Source organism: Muscardinus avellanarius (genome assembly GCF_963383645.1).
Source record: "Muscardinus avellanarius genome assembly, chromosome: 19".
Lineage (NCBI taxonomy): Eukaryota > Metazoa > Chordata > Mammalia > Rodentia > Gliridae > Muscardinus > Muscardinus avellanarius.
This window is the reverse complement of record NC_137805.1, coordinates 43,494,999-43,515,353: the sequence shown is the minus strand read 5'-3', so window position 1 is coordinate 43,515,353 and position 20,355 is coordinate 43,494,999. Positions and strand designations below refer to the sequence as shown.

The window sequence follows — 20,355 nt, the reverse complement described above, 5'->3', positions numbered from 1 at the left end:
TTCCTTCCTTTCGGTACTGGGGATGGAACCCAGGGGTATTGTACCTCCTAGCTACACCCTCAGTCCTAGTTTTTAGTCTAATTAATTAATTAATTAATTATTTATTTACTTTGTGGTACGAGGGGTGGAACCCAGGGGCTTTTCTACCTCCAGGTTATACTCCCAGACCTATTTTATACTTCATTTGGAAACAGGGTCTAAGTTGCTGAGAGCCTCACTAAGTAGCTGAGGCTGGCTTTGAACCTGTGCGATCCTCCTGTCTCAGCCTCCCAAGCACTGGGATGACAAGCGTGCACCACCATACCCGGCTAGTTTTTGTTTGTTTGTTTGTTTCAGGTTTGGAGATGGAACCCAGGGGCATATGACCTCCGAGCCACCCTCCCCGCCCTATTTTTATTCTTTATTTTGAAACAGGGTCTCACTAAGTTGCAGAGGGCCTCACTAAGTAGCTGAGGCTGTCCGCGAACCGTGATCCTCTGGTTTCAGCCTCCCAAATGCTGGAATTACAAGCGTGCGCTTCTACACCCGGCTTCCCCATAAAATTTACTTTCTTTTTTGTTTCTGTTTTTTGCGGGTTTGGGGATGGAACCTGGGGCATTCTACCTCAGAGCTACACCCCCAGCTCTATTTTTTATTCTTTATTTTGAAACAGGGTCTCATTGAGTTGCCAAGGGCCTAAGTAGCTGAGGTTGGTCGCGAACCGGCGTCCTCCTGTCTCAACTTCCCAAATGCTGGGATTACAAGTGTGCGCCACCACATCCGGCTCATAAAATCTACTTTCTGGTAGGCATGACAGGCAATAGTGAAAGGGCATGTTAGTGTCATGCAGAGCACACAGAGCAGGTCAGGTCAGAAGAAGAGGACAGCAGCAGGGAAACAGGAGAGCAGCGGTTTGCTGCGGAGCGCGGCGCCGGCGCGCGCTCTGACGTCACGCGGCGCAGCCCGGCCTGACGTCACGGCGTCTGTGACGCGCGCCGCGGCCCTCTGTGACGCGGCGGGCGCGGGCCGGGGCCACGCAGGGTGCGCGGTCCGGCGGCGTGCAGCGCCTGCGGCGGCGACTTCGCGTCCGAGCGGGACGCCCCGGGTCAGGATGCGGCGGAGCCCCGGGCCAGGCTCGGCCACGTCCCCGCACAAGCCCAGCTTCTACAGCGACAACAGCAATAGCTCAGGGAGCGTCATTTCGGGGAACAGCAGCGGGCGCCGGTCCGCTGGGTCGGGGCCCGGGGAGCCCGAGGGCAGAGGGGCCCGGGGCCCGAGCTGCGGTGAGCCCGCGCTGAGCCCAGCGCTGCCCGGAGGACCCGCATGGGCAGGAAGCCCTCGGCCGAAGCCGGCGCCTCGGAGCCACAACGGGCAGCCGGCCCGTGGCGCGGCAACCGTGAGGGGCGGGGCCTCGGGTGCGGGCGGGGTCGAGCCCGGGGGCGGGGCCGGGGTGGGCGGGGCCTCGACGGGCGGGGTCCCGGGGGCGGGGCCTCGGGCGGGGGCGGGACCCGGGGTGGGCCCTTCGGGGTTGGGGGCGCTAGATGAGCTGCTGTGGGGAGCGGCGCCGACAGCGGCGTGAGGACGGTGTGGGAGGGGGCCTGGGGAGTTCTGTAATTGGGCCTCACCGAGGAGGCGCCTCCGTGTTGGCGTGAGTCGCGCCAGGACCTCAGGATGGGGGTGGGACCAAGTCCTGCCGGACCTCCCCGGGCGCGGGGTCTGAGGGGTACCACGGAGGCCCGGGATGGGACTGCGACGGGACCGAAGCCTGTTTGAGACTCTACCCGGCTACCTGGCGTCTGAGCCGGGGAGCCCGAGGCCGGGGAAGAAGGGGCCGGCAGTGAGGAAGGTCTCAGTAGAGCCCTTGGGCTCCCGCAGAACCGGCTGGGCCTCCTGTAGTCTCTGAGGAGCAGCTCGACCTTCTCTCGACCCTGGATCTGAGGCAGGAGATGCCTCCCCCGCGAGTGTGCAAGAGCTTCCTGAGTACGGGCCAAGCCATCCCCATCCCTTCTGACCTTCGGGCTCCACTCCCAGTCCTCGTGTTTGAACCCTGGCCCTTTTTGAGACTCTGAGCGTCCAGACCCTTCCCTGGGCCTCCTAACACGACCTTTGCTGCCCCAGCCCCAGGCCTCAACCTCCTTCCAAACCCAGAGATCCGCTCCCCTGAGCCCGCGCCCCTCCCTCCAGGCCTCCTCTTCCAGGTGCTGAGCGTGTTGTTATCCCTGGCTGGAGACGCGCTGGTCAGTGTGTACAGGTCAGAGGGAGGGACAGGGCTCCCCAGGGGCTGCTCTTTGGTGGGGTGGGGAGCCGTCCGGGCCTGGTTTAGGTTTGAGCCGATTCTTGTTGCTGATTGAGTCGTGTTCACAGGAGTTGGGTCTAGGGCCCTGGGGTCAGGGCTGGGGGTCGAAGGGCCCAGGGACCTCAGCCTCCCTCCGGTTTCTCAGGGAGGTCTGCTCTGTCCGCTTCCTGCTCACCGCTGTGTCGCTGCTGAGTGTCTTTCTGGCAGGTGAGGGGCTACGAGTCCACTGGGCCCCAGCTTTGGATGTTTGGAGCCAAATCCAGCTCACTCCCCCTTAATTCACTCAGCCCCTTCAGAACTTTCCAGTCCCTTCTCCACCCCCACCGACCTCCGCAGCCCCAGCCCCTCTAGGCCTCTGCTTTTCTACTGTCTCCTTATGCCTCTCCCTTCTCCTGATGCACCCCCTCTTTCCAGCACTCTGGTGGGGGCTCCTGTACCTGGTCCCTCCCTTGGAGAGTGTGAGTTGGGGAGACTTCCCTGGGATGGGTGGAAGTGGGGGGAGTCCCCGGGCTGTTGGGAGGGGACAGTGCCAGGTTAATCCTAAGGGAACACTGGGAACAGATTTGCGGGTTGCTGTGCCCAGAGCTGCCTGAGGGTGTCTGAGACTGATCCCAGAAAGTCAGGGAAGTGTCCGGGAAGGAGAGACAGTCTTTGAGTCTTTGAGGGTCTTTGAGTCTGGCTGCTCACAGGCTGGCTGGTGGGATGCTGAATGGTGTGGTATTTGTCCCTCCCTCTCCCAATAGGAACCTAAGGAGATGCTAACTCTAAGGTGAAAGAGGGCCCCTGGGATGGGGAACTGGGCGGCTCAGAGGTGCTTCCAGGGGATGGGGGTGTCCAGGGGGACCCGGAGCCAACAGTACTGCACCCCCCCCCAGCGAGTACCACGAGCGCGTGCGTTCCCAGGGGCAGCAGCTGCAGCAGCTCCAGGCTGAGCTGGATAAACTCCACAAGGAGGTGTCCAGCGTCCGCGCAGCCCACAGCGAGGTGAGCAGCAAGGTGGCGTGGACGCTGGGACCTGGCCCCACCCACTCGTCCCTGTGCACCTAGGAAAATCTGGGTGGACTAGCTTGAAACTCAGCCTGTCCCCAAGACCCTCACTAAGGGGACTTTACCAGGGCGCCCAGTATCCCAGAGAACTGAGATCCCCCAAAGCCCAGTGCACCTGTTGAGCAGCCCCAAGCCCTGCCCCTCCTGGTCCTCTCTCTTTAGAGAGTGGCCAAGCTGGTGTTCCAGAGGCTGAATGAGGACTTCGTGCGGAAACCTGACTATGCACTGAGCTCTGTGGGTAAGGCCCAGGCATGCGGAAAGAGACGGGGACACTGACACGAACCTCCCCCTAGCTGTGGCAGGGGTTGGGAGCCCCTGAAGGTTACTTCTGATCCAGGAGCCTCCATCGACCTCGAGAAGACATCCCACGACTACGAGGATAGGAACACTGCCTACTTCTGGAATCGCTTCAGCTTCTGGAACTACGCGCGGCCACCCACGGTCATCCTAGAGGTGGGGCTGTAATCAGCATCCTGGGCTGGGATCTGGGAAAAGAACCAGCTCAAGCTCTGTGGGGATGGGGCCCCGGTGAACCAGGCAGGGCCTGGAGAGTGAGGCTCTAAACCAAGCAGGTTCAAGGACAGCCTTAGTAAGTAGTGAGACTCATCAGCCTAACGAGATCCCGTTTCATAACAAATAAAATAGATCTGGAGGTGTGGCTTAGAAGTAGAATGCTCCTGGGTTTAATCTCCACTACCCTCACCCAAAAAAAAAAAAAAAAAAAAGCTGAGGATGGAATTGCATTGAAAAGACCTGGCAGGCCGGGCGTGGTGGCGCACGCTTGTAATCCCCGTGCTTGGGAGGCTGAGACAGGAGGATCGCACAGGTTCGAAGCCAGCCTCAGCTACTTAGTGAGGCTTTCAGCAACTTAGAACCTGTTTCCAAATAAAATATATAAAAGGTCTGGGAGTATAGCCCGGAGGTAGAAAGCCTCTGGGTTCCACCCCTAGTACCACAAAAAAGAAAAAAAGAAAAGTCCTGGCAGCGCTGGGCGGGATGTGTCTGGGCCAGGATCTGGGGCTGATGGTTCTCTGTCTGAACAGAGGATAGTGAGGGGGAGCAGTTGTCCTGTGGGATCTGACAGTCATCCCTGTTGTCTGATCCTTCTATGCACACCTGCAGCCAGATGTGTTTCCTGGAAATTGCTGGGCTTTTGAGGGGGACCAGGGCCAGGTGGTGATCCGGCTGCCAGGTCTGGTGGAGCTGAGTGACATCACCTTGCAGCACCCACCGCCGAGCGTGGCACACACCGGGGGAGCCAACAGCGCCCCCCGCGACTTTTCAGTCTTTGTGAGTAGGGCTAAGGCCAGGAGGTGGGGAATTTTGCTTAAAAAGCACCAGGCAGAGCCTGGTATGGTGGCACATACCTGCAATCCCAGTAATTGGGAGGCTGAGACAGGAGGATCGCAGGTTTGAGGCTAGGCTCAACAACTTAGCAAAAGCGTTTAAGGAAAAAAAAAAAAAAACTAGGTGGGGGGAGGCTGGTGGTGTAGTTTACAGGGAGACTGACCCTGCGTTCAAACCCCAGCACCAGAGCCGGGGGGTGGTGCACACTTAATCCCAGTACTAGGGAGGCTGAGAGAGGAGAATCTGGGTTCATGGCTAGCCTCAGTTACTTTGGCCCTCTGCAACTTAATGAGACCCTGTTTCAAAATAAAGAATAAGCCGGGTGTGGTGGTGCACGCTTGTAATTTCAACATTTGGGAGGCTGAGACAGGAGGATCTGGGTTCGCAGACAGCCTCAGCTACTTAGTGAGGCCCTCTTTCAAAGTAAAGAATAAAAAATAGGGCTGGGGGTGTAGCTCAGAGGTAGAATGCCCCTGCATTTCATCCCCAGCACTACACACACACACACACACACACACACACACACACACACACACACGCCCCAGCACCAAAAAAGAAAAAAAGAAGTATCAGGCAGTAATGAGAAACAGTGCCAGTATGAGTCTTTGTTTACTCATTTGTAAACTGAACTTAAAGGCTGCTGTAGGTTCTAAATAACCATACTAACTATATCAAGCTATTAGGTATGACTTGAGCCCTTGTTCTGTGCCAGGCACTTTACATACATACACTATTTCATTGTATCCGCACACCTGTGAAGTACTTTTATCTCCCACCTTTACATATAAGGAAAATAATGCTTTGAAAGGAGATATGACTTGTTCACTGTCACACAACAGTTGGCCAGACTAAAATCCTAGTTTCTTATAGCCCACGTTCCACACTACAATTCTATCCTCACATATACAGGAGAGCACACATATAGCTACTGACACAGAAGATCCTCAACAAAATTGTTTCCTCATGAGCCGGGCGAATTGGCACACACTTGTAATCCCAGTACTCGGGAGGCTGAGACAGGAGGACCTCAGGATCACGGTCAGTCTTAGCAATTTTGTGAGGCCCTCTGCAACTTAGTGAGACCCTGTTTCAAAATAAATAAAAAATAGGATTGGGGGTATAGCTCAGAGGTAAAATGCCCCTGGGTTCACTTCTTAGCGCGCGCACACACACACACACACACACAAAAAAAAAAAACTAGGCATAGCCAGGTGTGGCGGCGCATGCTTGTAATCCCAGCATTTGGGAGGTTGAGACAGAAGGATCCTGGTTCAAGGACAGCCCCAGCTACTTAGGCTCTTTGCAATTCAGTGAGACCCTATTTCCAACTAAAGAATAAAACAATAGGGCTGGGAGTGTAGCTCAGAGATAGAACGCCCCTGGGATCCATCCCCAGTACCACACATAAAAATCCAAAAAACAAAAAACTAGGTGTGATGAGGAGTCTTAGGAGGATCGCAGGTTCAAAGCAGTACTTGGCAATTTAGTGAGAGGCCCTCTGCATCTTAGACCGTTTCCAAATAAGAAATGAAGTCAGGCTAGGGGTGTAACTTGGAGGTAGAATGCCTCTGGGTTTGATCCCCAGTGCCAAAAACAATTTCCTTTTCTTCCGGCCCACGCCTCATTGTTGTATTGATTTTAAACCCTCCAGGGCCTCCAAGTTGATGACGAGACTGAAGTTTTTTTGGGGACATTCACCTTTGACGTGAAGAAATCTGAGATTCAGACTTTCCACCTACAGGTGTGTTGCCTTTGGGGTGAGGGCACCAGGCTGTGGAGTAGAGTGGCTGGAGGGCAGCTGTGGAGAGCAGGCCTTGGCATGATTTGTTTGTCTCCCCAGAACGAGCCTCCGGCTGCCTTTCCCAAGGTGAAGATCCAGATTCTAAGCAACTGGGGCCACCCGCGCTTCACGTGCTTGTATCGAGTCCGTGCCCATGGTGTGCGGGCCTCAGAGGGGGCAGGGGGCAGTGCCACAGGGGCCACTGGGGGGCCTTATTAAACATGCTGATGGTTGGAGTAGAACTGAGCTGTGGCGAAGGAAGCTGCTTCAGCGCTGGGAGGGCGCGCGCTGCTGGGAGCTGAGCTTGCCTCTGGCACATGCACAGCAGGGTCTCCCTTCCAGCGGACACTTTCTTGGAGGTCCAGCAGGGGATGCTCGTGGGTGCTTGCCATATGCAAGAGGTAGTGCGGTGGACATCTGTAGTACACATTACCTAACAGTCCTGACAACCACAGAGAAGGAAACCTGCTCACGCTCACACAGACCTGGACCCCAGCTGCCTTCCTCCTCTGCAGGGCAGCGAGGCAGCTGAAGCCATGTTTGTACACAAGTCCCACTCCCAACGTCTGGGAAAGTCCTCAACTCGAATTGGGCTCAGGAGGGGAACTGCATTTCTTCAAGCAAACACTCAAAAAACAGTAGATTTGAGAGCTCTAGGCCGCTCGGGATCTGAAGCAGGCCTAGTAGCCCTTATGCAGGTCATCTCCTGAGACCTGAGCAGTGGAGTCTGATACACACTAACTGACCCAGCATTCACCAGTCACTGCACTCGAGCCGGTGGGAAAGAAGATGTCCCTGGAAACAGGGCAGTTCACTTACATATTGAATTTTTCACTCTGAAGGTCAAAAGTGAAATTTGAGAGAAAAAAGAGGAGACAGGCAACCAAAGATTATGAGTTACATTCAGGGGAGAAAAGAGGTACTAGCAGCGTGAGTGAAAAACGAGCAACATCTTGGTTGTTAGCGTCTCCTCAGCACGTCCATGTTTTTGGAAGAACATACGGACTTACCAGCAGTTTCCCAGAAGTAGAACTGGGAGTGTCAAACACACACACGTGTGTGTGTGGGGGGGTCTTAGAGCAATTACTCATCTGTTGGTGTTATCTATTTTGAATACAACAGAAAAAGACCTTAAACCATGTTCTTTGGAAATCTAAGGCTAAAAATATAAAGTAGGGTAGGGGTGAAGTACTTGCCTAGCATGAGTAAGACCTGCACCAGGTTTGATCCTCAGCACTTGCACACACACACAAAAGAAAGGGGCATCTACCCTGAGCTATGTCCCCCTGCCGCCCTATTTTTTTTTTTTTTTTTTGGTGGTACTGGGGTTCCTGGAAGCCCTTCTACCACCGGGCTACGCTCCCAGAACTATAAATTTTACATTTTTAAATTTGGAAACAGGGTCTCTTAAGCCAGCGAGGCTGGCGCCAAACCAGTGCAATCCTCCTGTCTCTGCCTCCCAAGTGCGGGAATTACAAGCGTGCGCCACCACACCCAGCTCTATTTTTTATTCTTTATTTTGAAACGGTCTCACTGAGTTGCAAACGGCCTCACTGAGTAGCTGAGGCTACCTGCGAACCCTGATCATCCTGTCTCAGCATCCCAAATGCTGGGATTACAAGCATGCGCTACCACTCCCGGCTAAAGGAATATTTAATGTCATGAAAAGGAATGAATGACATATGGATTGTTTTTATTTATTTATTTTTGTGGCAATCAGAATTGAACCCAGAAGTATTCTACCTAGAAGCTACATCCCCAGACCAATTTTATTTATTTACCTTTTTTTTTTCTCTAGTACTGGGGATGGAACCCAAGGGCATTCTGCCTCCGAGCTACACATCTAGCCCTATTTTTATTTTATTTTTTGGGTACTGTGGATAGAACCCCTAAATAGGGCTGGGGGTGTGGCTCAGAGGTACAGCGCCCCTGGGTTCCATCCTCAGTACCACACACACATAACCTTGATCTATAATTTTCATATCTAGGAACAAATGCTTTAAAAAGATGCCTGTAAATGCAGAAAAGTAAATGTATAAGGATGTTTCTTCGATTATCATTTGTAATAGAACAAATCAGACTCCAATCTCTATCACTATGAGATTGGCTAAATAAACTGTAACACTCATATAAGAGAATAACAGAATAATGTTAATAGGCATTAAAAAGAAGCATTGCCTGGCATGACGACACACACTTGGAATCCCAGTACTTGGGAGGCTGAGACAGGAGGATCGCAGGGTTTTGGCCAGCTACAGCTACTTAGGCCTTCCACAACTGAGTGAGAACCTGTTTCAAAATCAAGAATAAAAAATAGGGCTGTAGGTATAGCTCGGGGGTAGAATGCCCTGAGGTTCAATCTCTAGTACTACAAAAAGAAAAGAAAAAAAAAAGCTGGGGGGTGGTGTACACCTGTGATCCCAGGACTCCGGAGGCTGCAGTAGAGGATCACAGGTTTCAGGCCAGTCTCAGCAACCTAGAGAGACCCTGTTTCAAGATAAAAAATAAAAAGGGCTGGAGGTATAGCTCAGATATAGAATACCCCGGGTATGTATAGACTATAAATATTCATAAAGGACTAAAAAAGATATGTACCAAATATTTTATCAGGGAGGGAGAATTTAGGTGATGTTTATTTTTTCTTTATTTAAAAAAATTTTTCTACCCAGGCATGGCAGTGCACACTTGTAATTTCAGTACTTGGGAGGCTGAGACTAGAGGATTGCAGATACAAGGACAGCCTAAGCAACCTAGTGAGGCTCTCTGCAACTTAGTGACACTCTATTTAAAAAAAGAAAATAGGCATAGTGGCGCACGCTTGTAATCCCAGAGCTTAGGAGGCTGAGACAGAAGGTTTGCACAGGTTCGAAGCCAGCCTCAGCTACTTAGGCTCTCAAGCAGCTTAGACCCTGTTTCCAAATAAAGTATAAAATAGGTCTGGGAGTATAGCCCGGAGGTAGAAAGCCCCTGGGTTCCACCCCCAGTACCACAAAAATAAGAAGTCATGGGGGTGTAGTTCAGAGGCTAAAGAGGTAGAATCCCCCTGGTTTAATCCCCCTGGTTTAATCTCTAGTACTGCCAAAAAAAAGTTTCTAAGCTGGGTACAGTGTTGTGTATCTAGAGTCCCAGCATGCAGAAGGCTGAGATGGGGAAACTTCTTGAACCCAGGAGTTCAAAATCAGGCTAGGCAATGTGGCAAGACCCAGCTCCACAAAAAAGTCTTTCTACAATAAATGTTTATTAAATCTCTAGTCAAAACAAAAACAAAACAAAAAAACCTAGCTGTGAAAACAGCTCATCTCATCCCTCTCTCACTTTGAGGAGGAAGAAAAGGCTGTTTCCTTATATTCAGACTTGTGTTTTATTATTATTATTTTTTTAAGTGAAGTCCGTATCTCTGGAATGAATAGTTATCTGGCTAAGAAACCCAGTTTCTCCAGGTGGGGTTGTTATACAAAAGGCATTCCTCGCTCAACAGCCCCTAAGGTCAACAAACCCAGGCTCAAAGGGGTAGTTCCACCCAAAGTTATGCACAAAGTGGAGATATAGCAGTGGTCTTTACTGGTGTTTGAGTAAGGGTTGTAGGATGAAAAGCAATAGCAAAGCAAGTATAAAAGTATAAAATATAAAGTGCCAGCTCTTGGGGGAGAGTGCAGGATTGAGCCATGGCCGCCGATCGTCGGGACACAGGACAGGACTGGCCACAGCCCGCCTTCTAATGGAACCTAGGCCTGAGGGGCCTGTGTCGGGCCCTTAGCTGGGGATGAAGGCACCTTCAATGGGGCCCATCCTTGGGCCTTGAAGTAGGAGACCAGCTGTGTGGGTACTTCGGCTAGTACAGTCTGTGCCAGTGCCTCCCGAGGGGCCTGCTGGGAGAAGGGCAAGGTCAGTGTGGGAACTAACGGCTTCCCAAGGCCTACATCTTATACCAAAGAAAGGATACAAACCCCCAAAACCCAGCCCTACAACACTGGTGAAAGTTCTGGGTCTCAATCCTACTTATATCAAGGAGAAACAGAAGGGTAAATGCCCAGATCTGGTCTGCCCCAAACTTGCCCCACTCACATTTTGAAATTGACGGTAAGGCACAAACTGTACTATGTCCCGGGCAGCTGCCTCTCCAGAGCGCGTACGCAGAGGCCCGCCATCAGCATCCAGTGCCTCCATGGCCTCGAAGTCAGCACCTCCGACACCCACAATGATCACGGACATGGGCAGCTTCGAGGCACGCACCACAGCCTCCCGGGTCGCCTCCACGTCAGTCACAGCACCATCAGTCAACAGCAACAGCACAAAGTATTGCTGGGGACAATGTATTGTATCATTTATGTACTAAAGCAGATCCTCTTTCCCAAATCCCTCTAAATACCTAGCCACACATTCCCACACTAACAAGAAGTCTTACCACCCCACTGCCACCCATGTCCATGAACTCTCACCGAGGCAGTCCCCTGATATGCAGCCTGAGTTGCAAACCTAGCCACGTGGTTGATGATGGGTGCAAAGTTGGTGGGTCCATAGAGGCGTACTTGGGGCAGGGCTTGGCGGTAGGCATCGACAATGCCCTGGATGCCTGCAGAGAAGGAAAGTGAAAAACACTAAAACTCTGGACCCCTCAGGAAGAGGTTGGGTTGCTCCTGAAATCACCCCATCTTATACCAAAAGACTTTGGCACAAGGATGTGTTCTATCAGTCATATCTGTAATTCTAGGTACTTAACCCTTCCCTATTGATGAGGAAACTAAGGTTCAGAGGAGAGGAATTGAGTGTGGGGGTGCACACCTGTAACTCCAGTACTTGGGAGGCTAAGACAGGAAGATTACAGGTTCAAGGATAGCCTCGGCAATATAGCGAGACCCTCAGCAACCTAACAAGACCCTGTTTCAAAAGAAATAGAATAGATCCGGACTACAGCTGTAGTACAGAGTTTCGTAGAAAGCCTCTGAGTACAATCGCCAGTACCACAAAAAGAAGAAAAAAAAAAAAAGGGAGGGGGTTTGCTCTAAGTAATAGCTTCAATTTAAACCCATAGTAGGAGGATCACCTGAGTAAATTCTGGACAGTCTGAGCATCATTATAACCTACTTTAAAATAATGAATTAGGCCAGACATGTGGTGCATGCTTGTAATCCCAGTATTTGGGAGACTGAGACAGAAGATCACAGGTTCAAGGCAAGCCTTGGCAATTTAGTGAGGCCCTCCGCAACTTAGTGAGATCCTGTTTCAAACTAAAAAATAAAATAGGGCTGGAGTTTAGCTTGGAGGCAGAATGTTCCTAAATTCAATCCACAATTCCACAAAAATGAAAAAATAAAATAATGAATTATTTAATAAAGCAAGAATCAATATAGATATTAGTTACTGGGGAGAAGGGAAAAATCTTAATGTAAAAGAATTACAAAATCATTTGGCCATCATACAAATAACTGATTCAGGCAAGGATCATCAATGGAAAATCTAAAGGGTTAAACGTAGATGATTAACTGTACACTTAAATAGCTTCAAAATTGCTTTACAGCTGGGCGTGGTGACGCATGCTTGTAATCCCCCCGCTTGGGAGGCTGAGACAGGAGGATCGCACAAGTTCAAAGCCAGCCTCAGCTACTTAGTGAGGCTCTCAGCAACCTAGTGAGACCCTGTTTCCAAATAAAATATAAAATAGGTCTGGGAGTATAGCCCAAAGGTAGAAAGCCTCTGGGTTCCACCCCCAGTAACATCAAAAAATAAATAAAATAAAATAGGTCTGGGAGTGTAGCCTGGAGCTAGAAGGGCTTCCAGGAACCCCAGTACCACAAAAAAAAAAAAAAAAAAAAAAAAAAAAAAAAAAAAAAAAATTGCTTTACAGCCAGGCATGGTGGCACATGCTTCTAATCTCAGTAGTTGGGAAGCTTAGACAAGATTTTAGGTTCAAAGCCAGCCTTGGCAACTTAACAAGGCTCTCAACTACCTAGTGAGAACCTGTTTCCAAATACAATTAGGCTGAGGATGTAGCTTGGAGGTAGAATGCCTCTGAGTTCAATCCCCAGTACCAAAATAAATTGCTTCATAAAAGATAGTTATTAATTATAAGAGGAGAAATGAGCCCAGGGGCTTACCTCCTAGATATACTCTTTCAGCCCTATTTTTAAATTACAGAGCCTCAGCCGGGTGTGGTGGCACACGCTTGTAATCCCCGCGCTTGGGAGGTGGAGACAGGAGGATCACGCAGGTTCAAAGCCAGCCGTGCTGGCTTAAGAGACCCTGTTTCCAAATTTTAAAAATATATAAAAATAGGTCTGGGAGTGTAGCCCAGTGGTAGAAGGGCTTCCAGGAACCCCAGTACCACCAAAAAATAAAAATAAAAAAATAAATAAATAAATAAATTACAGAGCCTCACAAGGTTGATGAGAGTCTTACTATGTGATGAGGCTGTTCTCGACCTACAATCCTCCTGTTTTGACCTAAGTAGCAGGATTACAAACATGCCCCACCAAGCCCGGCAGACCTTATCTTGGTCAAGTAATCAAAGCTACCATGACTGGTAATAGGACTTATCATCATGTGCCTCCCAACGTGATGGACTGAGAGTACATAGCACCACTTCAGTGGTGTTCCTTTCGAAAATGTATGGCTTGAACTAATCATAAGGACATTGGAGGGATATGTAGAAATAACAAGGTCTCTGTTCTTCAAAAATGTTAATATTGTCAGGCAAGGAGGCGCATGCCTGTAGTCCCAGTATTTGTGAAGCTGACATAAAAGGACCAGCCTCAGCAAACCTGGGCGTGGTGGCGCACACTTGTAATCCCAGCATTCAGGAGGCTGAGACAGGAGGATCACGGTTCGTGGACAGCCTCAGCTACTTAGGCCCTCTGCAACTTAGTGAGACCCTGTTTCAAAATAAAGAAAATAAAAAAAAAAAATAGGGCAGGGGGGTGTAGCTCGGAGGTCAAATTCCCATGGATTCAATCCCTAATACCATACACACACACATACACACATAAAAAGAATAAAAAATAGGGCAAGGGGGTATAGCTGGGAGGTCGAATGCCCCTGCATTCCATCCCCAAACCTGCCCAAAAAAAAGAAAGAAAAGGGAAGAGAAAAAAAAAAAAGACCAGCCTTAGCAATTTAGCAAGATCTCAGCAACCTAAAAGACTCTGTCAAAATAAAAAATAAAAAAATATCCAGACATAGTGGTTATTCAGGAGGCTGAGACTGGAGGATCACGGTTTGCAGACAGCCTCAGCTACTTAGTGAGGCTCTCTGCAACTTAGTGAGATCCTGTTTTAAAATAAAGAATAAAAAATAGAGCAGGGGATGTAGCTCTGAGGTCAAATGCCTCTGGGTTCCATCCCCAGACCCACAAAATAAATAAATAAATAATAAATAAATAAAAATAGGGTTGGGGTATAGCTCGGAAGTAGATTGTCTCTGGGTTCCATCCCCAGTACCACAAAAACAAACAAAAAATGTTAATATCACCCAGTGTGGTTGCAGTATGGTAATTCCAGCTACTTAGAAGGCTAAGACAGGAGAAGGATTATAAATTCAAGGCCAGCCTAAAAATTTAGTGAGCTCTTGTCTCAAAATTAAAAAATAATCCAGGCTGGGCCTGGTGGCACACACTTGTAATCCACGCACTTGGGAGGCAGAGACAGGAGGATCACGCAGGTTCAAAGCCAGCCGTGGTGGCTTAAAAGACCCTGTTTCCAAATAAAAAGTATAAAATAGGTCTGGGAGTGTAGCCCAGAGGTAGAAGGGTTTCCAGGAACCTCAGCACCACCAAAAAAATAAAAATTAATTAATTAATTAATTAATAAAAAAATAGCCAGGTGTGCCGGGCGTGGTAGCGCATGCTTGTAATCCCTGCACTTGGGAGGCTGAGACAAGAGGATCACACAGGTTTGAAGCCAGCCTCAGCTACTTAGTGAGGCTCTCAGCAACTTAGACCCTATTTCCAAATAAAATATAAAATGGGTCTGGGAGTATAGCCCGGAGGGTAGAAAGCCTCTGGGTTCCACCCCCAGTACCACCAAAAAAAAAAATAAATAAATAAAAATAAATAAATAAAATAAAAATAAATAAATAAATAACCAGGTGTAGTGATGCATGCCTGTAATCCGAGTTCTGGGGAGAGGCCAAGACAGGAAGATTGCAGGGTCAAGGACAGCTTCAGCAAATAGTGAGACTTTCATTAACCTAGTGAGAGTCTGTTTCCAGAAAGAAAGAAAGAAAGAAAGAAAAAAAAATAGGGCTGGGGGTAATGTGGCTATACCTTAGAGGTAGAATTCCTCCTGGGCCCAATCCCCAGTAAAACTCTCTCTCTCTCTCTCTCCCTCTCTCTCTCTCTCTCTCTCTCTCTCTCTCTCTCTCTCTCTCTCTCTCTCTCACACACACACACACACACACACACACACACACACACACCTGAATGCAATGTATATTCTGAGATTTCCTTTTGCTGTAAAAAGATGAAGCACGCCGGGCGTGGTGGCGCACGCTTGTAATCCCCGCGCTTGGGAGGTGGAGACAGGAGGATCGCACGGGTTTGAAGCCAGCCACGCGCGCTGGCTTAAGAGACCCTGTTTCAAAAAAAAAGTAGGTCTGGGAGTGTAGCCCGAAGGTCGAAGGGCTTCCAGGAACCCCAGGACCACCAAAAAAAGATGAAGCAACTGGCAAAACCTGAATAAATGTCATAAATCGAATTATGCCACTGATGTTAATTTCCTTTTTTTTTTTTTTGTGGTACTGGGGGTGGAACCCAGAGGCTTTCTACCTCTGGGCTACACTCCCAGACCCATTTTATATTTTATTTGGAAACAGGGTCTCACTAAGCTGCCGAGAGCCTCACTAAGTAGCTGAGGCTGGCTTCGAACCTGCATGATCCTGTCTCAGCCGCCCAAGTGCGGGGATTACAAGCGTGCGCCACCACATCTGGCAATTTCCTGATTTTGAGAGTTGTACTTTAGTTATATATAAAGAGAATGAATGTGATTTTTAGGAAATGCACACTGAAGTATTTAGGGCAATATGTATGATATTAGGTACAAAGTTGGTAGGTATAACAGTCTCTACATTCTCAAATATTTGAAGAAAGATGTTTTTAAAAATTACACACACGTATCTCTGAGCTCCAAGACTTAAATCCCTTGCAATTTTTCTCCAAGTATGATTTTATGTGAAAATACAAGGTCAAAAGAAAATCTAGGCTGGGTATGGTGGCGCACATTTGTTAATCCCAGTACTCGGGAGACTGAGACAGAAGGATCGCAGGTTTACAGTCAGCTTCAGCTACTTAGTGAGGCCCTCCCCAACTTAGAGAGACCCTATTTCAAAATAAAGAATAAAAAATAGGGATAGGGGCTGGGCATGGTGCACAGGCTTGTAATACCAGCATTCGGGAGGCTGAGAAAGGAGGATTGCATGGGTTCAAAGCCAGCCTCAGCTAACTTAGTGAGGCTCTCATCAACTTAGTGAGACCCTGTTCCCAAATAAAGTATAAAATAGGTCTGGGAATATAGCCTGGAGCCACTCCCAGTACCAACAAAAAACAAATTAAAAACAAGGCTAGGGGTGTAGCTTGGAAGTAGAACACCCCTGGGTGCAATAACTAGGTCTGCTTAAAAAAAATTAAGAAAAGAAAGAAAATATAAGCCAGGCATGGTGATGCATGCATGTAATCCCAGTGTCTGGGAGGCTGAGAAAGGAGAATCACAGGTTCGAAGCCAGTCTCAGCAACTTATTGAGGTTCTTGGCAACCTAGTGAGACCCTGTTTTCAAATAAAATAGGGTTGGGAGTGTAACTCAGAGGTAGAATGTCCCTGGGTGGTTCAACCCCTAGCACCAAAAAAAAAAAAAAAAAAAAAAAAAAAAAAAAAAAAACCACAAACAAACAAACAAACAAAAATACTTTACATCAAGTTTTTCACTTTGAGCCAGGCATTGTGGCAGGCGCTTATAATTTGGGAGGCTGTGATAGGAGGATTGCAGTTTGAAGCCTCAAGCTACTTAGTGAGGCCCTTTGCAACTCAGTGAGACCTTGTTTCAAAAGTAAAGAATAAAAATAGGGCTGGGGGTGTAGCCTGGAGGTAGAATGTCCCTGGGTTCCATCCCCAGTACTACAAAAAATAATTTTCCACTTTGGTTTGTTGCCCACCTGGGGGAGCCTAGGAGCCATGGGGTTAGAGTCTAGAGAAAAGGGCTTGGAGACTCTAACAAAAAAGCCCCCTACAGGGAAACACCAGTTTCCAGTGATACTCAGAGAATTCCCTTGAGCTGCCAGGCCAAGACAAGACAAAATTTGCAACATAACAGCTACTATTTTTAGAGAGCACTTAACTCTGTGCCAGTATTACTGCTTCAAATGGACTAAATTAAATTTATTGAATACTCAGTATAATATTTAACTTCATTGCAAACCAAAAGCTCACAGAGGTAAGCAACTTGCCCTTAGTCATGTGGGTTAGCAAGCGGAAAGGTGAAGACTTGAAGCTGGACATGGTGGTGCACGCTTGTAATCCCAGATTTGGGAGGTTGAGACAGGAGGAGGATTGTGGTTCGAGGACACCTTCAGCTACTAGTGAGGCCCTTTCCAACTCAGTGAGATCCTGTTTCAAAATTAAGAATAAAAAATAGGGCTGGGGGTGTAGCTTGGAGGTAGAATGCCCCTGGGTTCCATCCCTAGTACCAAAAAAAAAAAAAAAAAGACTCCAGAGGGATAGATCTAAAATCCACGTGGGACAATGGAGGTAGATATATACGTGAACTACAACCCTTATTCTTCTTTGCCTGTACAGACTTCACCCCTCAGGTGTGGACAGATCTGCTTCACACTGGAGGACAGGGAACTTACCTGCACAAAAAGGGTTACTGGGATTGAAGTTCAAGGCAAATTCATGTGAGACCTGCAGACAAGAATGAAAATGAAACTCTTCCAACCTTGTTTTTTGCTTGGTGGTACTGGGGACTGAGCCAGGGGGGTTCTACCTGAGGTACATCCCCAGCCTTATTTTCTTATTTTCAAACAGGACCTTGTTCAGTTGCTGAGGCTGGCCTCAAACCTGCCATCTCCTGTCCTACCCTCCCAGGTCCTGAGATTATAGGCACTTGCCATGATGCCTAGTTTCCAAGCTTTTTTGTGCTGAGAAAACGGGCTCTATGGGGTGCTAGAGCATGTTCAGCTTAACCCCGAGAACCAAAAACAAGCAGAAAAAAGGCACTAGAGTATAAGCCAGGATTCCTACAGAAGCTACTTAATTCTGAGCTTTCTGTACATATGCCTGCAGGGATGTATCCTGCATCTCCCCTTAAAGGCAGCACGCTGCACTCTATTTCCCCAAATTAAGAACCCCAAACTGAAAACAAAAACAGAGGAAAAGAGCGAGCTCACCTGCCAGTCAGGAGGCACCTGGGCCCCAAATCCAAATGCTGGGAAGAGCTTGTCCCTGTGGAAGATAGCAAGTTGGGCGGAGGCAAGGAGGGAGCGTCTGCAGGGAGTGGGGCTGGCAAGGCAGCCAGCTACTCACGAGTCATAGTCTTGAACCACGCTGCCCACGCTCCAGAGTGCTGTCAGGTACTCGTTGACTCCTGTGGGACTCAGGTAGTGCAGGGAGTCAGGCGAGGAGGGATCTCCATTGGAGCCAGTGAAGTCCACGCCCACCTGGAGGAGACCAGGAAGGGGGCTGAAGGCCACCTCCAGCCCAGACCCGGTCTCTCGCCCCTGGTAGGGCAACTTACAGTGAAGTTGATTTGGCAGCCTCCCATCACATAATCCAGGAAGGAGTACTCTGTTTCTACCTGTAGAGAAAGCACAGTCATGACGGGAGGTTAGTCAGGGAGCTGGCTCAGTGCAGGCATCGCCGCCCGTCATAGGGGGTTATTGTCGTACCTGGCAAATCTTGACATGGACAGTTCCAGAGTTCTTGTAGTTTTTCTTTTTCTGCTGCTTCTCAGGGTGAATGCATTCAAACTCAGCCTGGTAAGTAGAGGAAACTAGGGTAGGAAGCTCCCACAGCACCAGCAAGGACGCAGCTGTCTTCTCCCCATTCTCCTCTGGGCTACAGCCACCTGAGGCCCACCTCAACGCCCCTGAGCAAGCCACCACTCACCGGGGCTGCTTGCAGCTGGGCCAGGCTGGTGTGGAAGGTGCCAATGAGATCATGTGACCCGTCACTGTCATAGTCTGAGCAGCGCACCTGAAGGGAAGGCAGGTGTGCGTGTCAAGGACGCAGGTGGCAGGCGATCGTCTCCCCAGCCTCTTCCCTTGGTCAGTGCACTCCAGGCAAGCTCCTTACCTGAATGGGTGTGCTGGGGTCCCCACCACAGAAATGCTGAAGGGGAACTGAGAAGCGCTTCCATGCCGGGTTCAGGTTGTTCTTGATTACCTGGAGTTGGAGGGCAAGGCTCCCAGTAAGCTCTGGCTTGGCCCGGAGGAGCCACTGCTCTTCATACCCATCTGCAGTCTCTTTCTCCCTGTGTTCCAAACCTTGCCAGTCAGAAGCCCAGGGGAGTCTCTCCTCCCCCCAAACCCAGGGCCTCACACCTCAGATCTATATGTCAGGTGCCATTTCCCGTCCCTGTGATGGAAGAACTCCAGGAATGGGTCAGACTTTCCCAGGAAGTCCTGCCAATGACACAAAAACCTGTTATGAGACTCAGGAAGAAACGAACAGTATGCTAACCCTCTGTCCCCACCCCAAGCCCTGGCATACCATCCCTGTCCCCTTAATTCTTGAATCTCCAGGGCTTCCCTCCAGACACACCTTTTTATCTAGGTTTCTGGCCTCCACCTCCATGGTTACAATACGACTGTCCTTCAGCTCCTGAGCTGAGACCTAGGTAGGTGAGACTGTATCACCTGGTGAATTCTTCCTCACTGACATAAATCCTGACCCCACCCTTGCTGGGGCTTACCGTGATGGTCCCCCGCCCAGCAGGCTTCCCAGGCTTCAGCATCAAGGGTAGAGTCAGCACCCGGCTGGACACAATCTGGGGAACGTGAGGCAGGGGAAGCTTCAATATCTCGAGCAGGATTAGGTCCTGCTCGGCCCCCGCTTCTGTGCTCCAGACAAGCTGGGTTATCTGATAGGGCACTCGGGGATCCCTGGCCCTACATACCTGTCCTAGGGAGCACTCCGCTCCCCCTAGGAAGTCGTCATCCCCCAGCTCTGGTGTCTTGTTGTCTATGTCATAGATTCCAAAGCGTAGCTTCTGGACTGTCTCAAAGTGATACTCGAGCTGCAAAGTCTTGGAGAATTCAGGGCTGGAACAGTTCCGTACTCTCTCGGTCCGGCCAAGCTGCAGGCAGAGGCCAGTAAGCTTCGCGGTCACACACCCTCCACCCGGAACAAAACCCTAGCCTCCCTCCCTGACCTTGACATCCATGGCCCCCTCACCTCAGCCCAGCCGCCCCCTCCCACATCCTGCAGAAGGACGCAGAGTGGATCAGACTTGGAGCCGATGTCCTTGTCAATGAGGTGGTCACAGGAAACAGACAGCTGAACCAAGGTCACGCAGCGGGCCATCTGGGGGAAAAGAGCCAGGTCAAGCACCACAGATGTGCTGCCACCCTCCCCTGACTGTATGTCCCAGCTTGGGACAGCTAGCAGGCTTCACCCAGGCAGGCCCTGCCCACAATCACTCCAAGAAAGCCAGTAAAATAGGCCCTGCAGCCTCAATACCCCTCAGCCCCTGAGTAGCTCGATGTCCAAAAAAGTGTAATGGGGAGATGCTGAAAGGGATAATACCTCTGACCCCAAACTAAATCTTCACCCTAAAATTGGTCCTTATCCCAATAGAGCTGCCAAGACCTGGAGTCCAACCTTAATCTCTGCAGAGACCAATGAATCTCCCTGAACCCTTACTGGTGCTAGTTCAGACCGTAAGCCAAGTTCAAACCCCAATATTGTCTCCAATGCAACCATGA

At 49.7% G+C, this 20,355-nt stretch overlaps 2 protein-coding genes across 2 annotated transcripts; one reads left to right on the top strand and one right to left on the bottom strand.

Annotated features, from left to right (window-relative positions):
- Positions 1-1,090: 1,090 nt before the first annotated feature.
- Positions 1,091-6,668, top strand: SPAG4 (sperm associated antigen 4; the record flags this gene model as incomplete). The annotated part of the gene is made up of 12 exons (XM_080716520.1): positions 1,091-1,262; positions 1,876-1,959; positions 2,164-2,230; positions 2,421-2,482; positions 2,690-2,733; positions 3,019-3,044; positions 3,151-3,259; positions 3,485-3,560; positions 3,660-3,775; positions 4,445-4,612; positions 6,321-6,410; positions 6,510-6,668. 12 exons carry the CDS (start codon positions 1,091-1,093, stop codon positions 6,666-6,668), a joined length of 1,173 nt encoding a protein of 390 aa, XP_080572646.1.
- Positions 6,669-10,174: 3,506 nt separating this feature from the next.
- On the bottom strand, positions 10,175-19,954 carry CPNE1 (copine 1; the record flags this gene model as incomplete). Its single annotated transcript, XM_080716060.1, has 15 exons — positions 10,175-10,315; positions 10,515-10,751; positions 10,889-11,022; positions 17,284-17,335; positions 17,821-17,875; positions 17,957-18,090; positions 18,168-18,227; positions 18,319-18,405; positions 18,539-18,625; positions 18,725-18,814; positions 18,973-19,053; positions 19,193-19,264; positions 19,344-19,418; positions 19,548-19,727; positions 19,826-19,954. The coding sequence occupies 15 exons, from the start codon at positions 19,952-19,954 to the stop codon at positions 10,175-10,177; spliced, it is 1,614 nt and encodes a 537-aa protein (XP_080572186.1).
- Between the last annotated feature and the right edge of the window lie 401 nt (positions 19,955-20,355).